General features: G+C 47.6%; 1 protein-coding gene across 14 annotated transcripts in view; it reads right to left on the bottom strand.

The window, feature by feature from the left end:
* The window catches only part of MYO9B (myosin IXB), a 116,695-nt gene that overhangs the window by 43,674 nt on the left and 67,985 nt on the right, over positions 1 to 5,036 (bottom strand). For all 14 annotated transcript variants that reach the window (XM_023517144.1, XM_023517133.1, XM_023517136.1 and 11 more), the window contains 4 exons: positions 4,467 to 4,596; positions 2,889 to 2,978; positions 1,123 to 1,239; positions 610 to 744 (listed from right to left, as the gene is read on the bottom strand). In XM_023517144.1, the coding sequence (XP_023372912.1) occupies positions 610 to 744; positions 1,123 to 1,239; positions 2,889 to 2,978; positions 4,467 to 4,596 (472 nt within the window). The remainder of the gene's footprint in view (positions 1 to 609; positions 745 to 1,122; positions 1,240 to 2,888; positions 2,979 to 4,466; positions 4,597 to 5,036) is intronic.

Below are 5,036 nucleotides of genomic sequence, written 5' to 3'. Positions count from 1 at the left end.
GGTGCCGAGCCGAGTCTTACTTTGTTACCCAGGCTGAAGTATAGTGGTGTCATCATACCTCATTGCAACCTCAAATGATCCTCCTACCTTAGCCTCCCAAGTCGCTGGGACTACATGCTCCCACTCATATACTTGGCTTATTTTTCTATATTCTGGAGAAATGGGGGTCTTGCTTTTGCTCAGGCTGGTCTCAAACTCCTGACCCTCACTCTCTGACCTTCCAAACTGCTAGGATTACAGGTGTGAGCTACCATGTCCAGCAAGAAGGTAAATTTTATGTGATGTGCTTGTTACCAAATAAAAAAAAATTATTATTTTATATATTTTTGAGACAGAGTCTCACTTGTCACCCTTTGTAGAGTGCCATGGCCTTATAGCTCATAAAGGCCTCATAGCTCATAGCAACCTCAAACTCAAGCAATCTTCTTGCCTCAGTTTTTCCATTTTTAGTAGAGATGGGGTCTCACTTTGGCTCAACCTGGTCTCAAACTCATGAGCTCACGCAATCCATCTGCCTCAGCTTTCCAGAGTGCTAGGATCACAGGCATGAACCATTGCGCCCAGTTGAAATAAAAAAAAATTTTTTTTAATAAAAGGACACTTCCTCACCTGCTCCAGTTTGAAGATGTGCTGATTGAAGTAATACTGCAGTTGTTCATTAGCATAGTTGATGCAGAATTGCTCAAAACTATTCCTTTCGAAGTCTTCAAACCCAAAGATGTCAAGGACTCCGATGGACAGGCACTGGAGGAGAATGTGAGAACATGATCTCTACCACTGGGCCCCTAATGGAGCTGATTTTTGTAGAAGGTGCTGGCTTAATGGGCGATGATCTGTTAAGTCCAGAGATCCCTGTGTTTGCCTGAATGCTCTGCTATTTCCATCTTGGACTCTGTAACTTTTTTTTTTTTTTGAGACAAAATCTTACTTTGTCACCCTTGGTAGAGTGCCATGGCATCATAGCTCACAGAAACCTCAAACTCTTGCACTCAAGCCATTCTCTTGTCTCAGCCTTTCAAGTAGCTGGGACTATAGACGCCCAACACAACGCCCAGTTTTTTATATATATATATGCACACACACACACACACACACACACACATACTTATATATAGCACTCACTGAGACTGCCTCCTCCATGTCCTTCTTGTTGAGTAGGGCATGGTTGATCCGCAGCACGATCCAGTCGAACAGGGCACTGTACAGTGACTTGGCCATGGAGTCACGGGCAGTTATGGCCTATGGACACAGAGGGGGCAGCTCACCTCAGGCAGGGTAGATCTTGCCCTGAGACTACCCTTGGTCTGTGCACAGAGAGAATTCAAGGCTGCCACTTTCAACACCTAAGTCATCTGGCACATCCCCTTTCTTTTTTTTCCTTTTCTTTTTTTAAGAGACAGAGTCTTACTCTGTTGTCCTTGGGAGAGTGCTGTAGTGTCATAGCTCACAGCAACCTACAACTCCTGGGTTTAGGCGATTCTCTTGCCTCAGCCTCTCAAATAGCTGGGACTGTAGGTGCCCACCACAACGCCTGGCTATTTTTTTGTTGCAGTTTGGCCAGGGCCGGGTTTGAACCCACCACCCTTGGTATTTGAGGCCGGCGCCCTACTCACTGAGCCACAGTGCTGCCCATCACACCCACTTTCTTTGTTTTCTTTTTTAAAAAAATTGAAACAGGGTCTTGCTCTGTCACCCTGGCTCAAGTGCCATGGCATCATTATAGCTTACAGAAACCTCAAACTCCTGGGCTCAAGTGAGCTTTCTGCCTCAGCCTTCTGTGTAACTGGGACTACAGGTGCCAACCATAATGCCTGGCTAATTTTTCTGTTTTAGTAGAGACAGAGTCTTACTCTTGCTTAGGCTGGTCTCCAATGCCTGGCCTCAAGTGATCCTCCTACCTCAGCCTCCCAAAGTGTTAGGATTATAGGTCTCAGCCATGATACCTAGCCTCAAATGACTTTTTTAAAAGGTCTTATCCACCTAGAATAAATTCACTCTTTGAACTTTCAGTTCTTTGCTGTAACAGATGTATTCAGTTGCAGACCCTCTGGTGTGGACTTCCCTAGATGTCACAGAGATGAAGCCAAACAGAATGCAGCCCTGCCTGGCATCTCTGCCTCAGCACATGCAGCCTTTGGGGGACACTCATACTCCTGGGGTCTTGGGTGTCCTACAGTGACTTCTGATACAGTCATGTGATACCTTGGCCCCTGTGTGGGTTCAGAATGTCCCCAGGGCCAGTCTGAAACGCCTGAGCAGCTTCCTGTTGGGTGAGTGGCCACCACCAGCTAAAAATCCCCCCTATGGCTAGGTACTTTCCTGGTGCTATCCAAGCTACAAGTGACACTGCTCTTAAGATGTAAAAAAGCAAGAGAAATGCACTAAGGAGATAACATCTGGGTTGCCACAGAGGCCAGAGGAAAGCATCTTACTTACAGATATAGAGGCATGGGCCTGAGACAGGCTGGGAGCCTTGTAATGGTCATAAATGTCACATTCCAGAGCCCAGATGTTATCAAACTTTTTCTGGGCAGAGCCAGGGAGGCGATATTTTTGGCTTTGTGGACCTGCTGGTATTTGTCTCAACTGGTCAGTTCTGCTCAGTATGAAAGCAGCCTTAGATAGTATGCAAATGAATGAGTGTGGGCATATGCCAATATAATTTTATTTATAAAACCAGGTGGTGGGCCAGAGTGTGCCAACCTCTGCTGGTGGTGATTCAGCTTGCCATGTCACACCTGAGCTAAATGAGAAGCAGTGGTGCTGCTGAAGTTCTATTCTAGCACTTCAGGGACAGGAAATGCTGGTCCACATTGGCTCTTTCTGAAGGACTTTCTTGCTTGTATTTTGGGGAGATGGTACCCTTTGAGAACATGGGTAGTACTCACCTCGCTGAGGCTGTAGGGAAGGATGAGTTTGTCATTGACAGTCACTGTTTTTCTTTTGGTCAGAACCTCCACCAAGATCTCTCGCTTCACCTGTTTCAAGAATGAGAAGGGGAGAAGCAAAGGGGAGATGGAGTGTGTATTAGGCATGGCCTCAGGTCACTGGGTTGAGCCCTGGACACTGATGCAGATAGGAGATGGGCCTCCCACTCTCACCCCATGGTGAGGCCAGGAAGTGGACCTGAAAGCCACCAACCCAAGATGTGCTGCTCTAAGCACAGCAGGTTCCAAGATTCTCATATGGCACAGCCTCGCTGATGGCCCTGGGTGTGTCCATGCACAGACCCAGGTGTGAATATAAGCCATGAGCCCAGGTGGCACTGGACTACCTGCACTTGTAGCCATCACTGGTGGTTTCTACCCTGTGTGCACAGGCTGGGTGTGGGGCTCAAATCTTACCCAGACACCCTATGCCCTTGTCCCTCCCAAACAGCCTAGCCGGCTCCCTGACCCAGTGATCTCTGCCCATCAGTAGCAAGAGTAGGGATTGGGGGATGTCCCTAATCTTCCAGTAGGTGCTCATGTATCCCCAAGAACTCAACAGAAGCTGGGGCTCCTGCAGGCCTTCTTAAAGGAAAGCCACATACAAAATATGTGCTCAGTAAGCAGGAAGATGAAGGCAGGGTTTCCTGGCCTCGCCACGGTTTTTGTTCTTGGGGCTGGATCATTCTCTGACACGAGTGCTATCTTGTGTCCCACTCATTGCAGGCTGTTAAGCAGCATCCCTGGCCTCCACCTACTAGGTGCTGGGAGCACTCTCTACTCTGACAACCAGGAAGATCTGCAGATGTTGCTCAGTGTCCCTGGGGCAGATTTACCCCTAGATGAGAGCCAGTGGAGAGAAGATGGTAGGTCCAATGAGAAAGTGACCTTGCTGTTCAAACTATAGTTTTTTGGGTTTTTTTAGAGCCGCGGTTCTCAATCTGTGGGTCATGACCCACAGGAACTGTATTAAAGGGCCATGGAATTAGGAAGGTTGAGAACCACTATTTTAGAGACAGAGTTTTGTTCTGTTACCCTAGCTAGGATGCCGGGGTATTATCATAGCTCAATGTAACCTCAAACTTCTAGGCTCAGGCGATCCGACTGATTCTCTTGCCTTAGATTCCTGAATAGTTGGGACCACAGGCACCAACCATGACACCCAGCTAATTTTTTCTATTTTTAGTAGGGACGGGGTCTCGCTTGTGCTCAGGCTGGTCCCCAAGTCCTGAGCTCAGGCGGTCCTCCTGCCTAGCCTCCCAGAGGGCTAGATTACAGGCATAAGCCACCATGCCTGGACAAGCTATAGTTTTAAAGAACTTTTCACTTAAAGGGCTGAGGCGAGAGGTGTTCCTGTATAGGGAACACATCAGAAATGAAAAAGACACATGGCAGGGATGGCAGGGATGGCAGGAATGACAGGGAAGGAGCTAGGCATTGGTTTATAAAACAGACCAATGCAAGAAGTTCTGGGCACCTGTATCTTAGGACCAAGAGCCCTAAGCTGGGCCCAGGGGAGGACAGAAGCAACAGTGGTACCTTCAGAAGCTGGGACAATGTGTCCAGCACCTCAGGTGGCCCGACCTCCAGGCCTTCTTCTCGGCCCGTGGCTCTCTTCTTATAAGTAACATTGCCCAGATAGAGAATGGCAGAGAGGACAGAAAAAATCCTGGGAAAAAAAGGGAATGTAAGTTTGGGTGCTTTCTACATTCACAGAACAGCAGAAACTTCTAGGGAACTGGGCTGAAATCATAAAACTGGCAAATTCTGGTTGGAAGGTGTGAAGTTTGAAAAAATTTCTAATGTTTCTGCTGAGGATGCCTGGATGCCTTCTGTGAAAGGGGACTTTATAGACAGTTACTTTGATTACGTTGTTTTTTTTTTTTTGTTAGAAGTGCTTTTTTTTTTTGAGGCAGAGTTTCACTATGTCACCCTCAGTAGAGTAGGTGGCATCACAGTTCACAGCAACCTCAAACTCTTGGCTCAAAGGATTCTCTTGCCTCAGCCTCCCTAGTAGCTGGGACTATAGGCACCCACCATAACACCCAGCTATTTTTTTGTTGTTGTTTAGCAGCCCTAGGGGCATGTGGCCAGCGCCCTAACCACTGA

The sequence above is a fragment of the Otolemur garnettii genome, unplaced genomic scaffold (assembly GCF_000181295.1).
Source record: "Otolemur garnettii isolate 467f Iridium unplaced genomic scaffold, OtoGar3 scaffold00105, whole genome shotgun sequence".
Taxonomy (NCBI): domain Eukaryota; kingdom Metazoa; phylum Chordata; class Mammalia; order Primates; family Galagidae; genus Otolemur; species Otolemur garnettii.
This window is presented reverse-complemented; position numbering and strand designations above follow the sequence as displayed.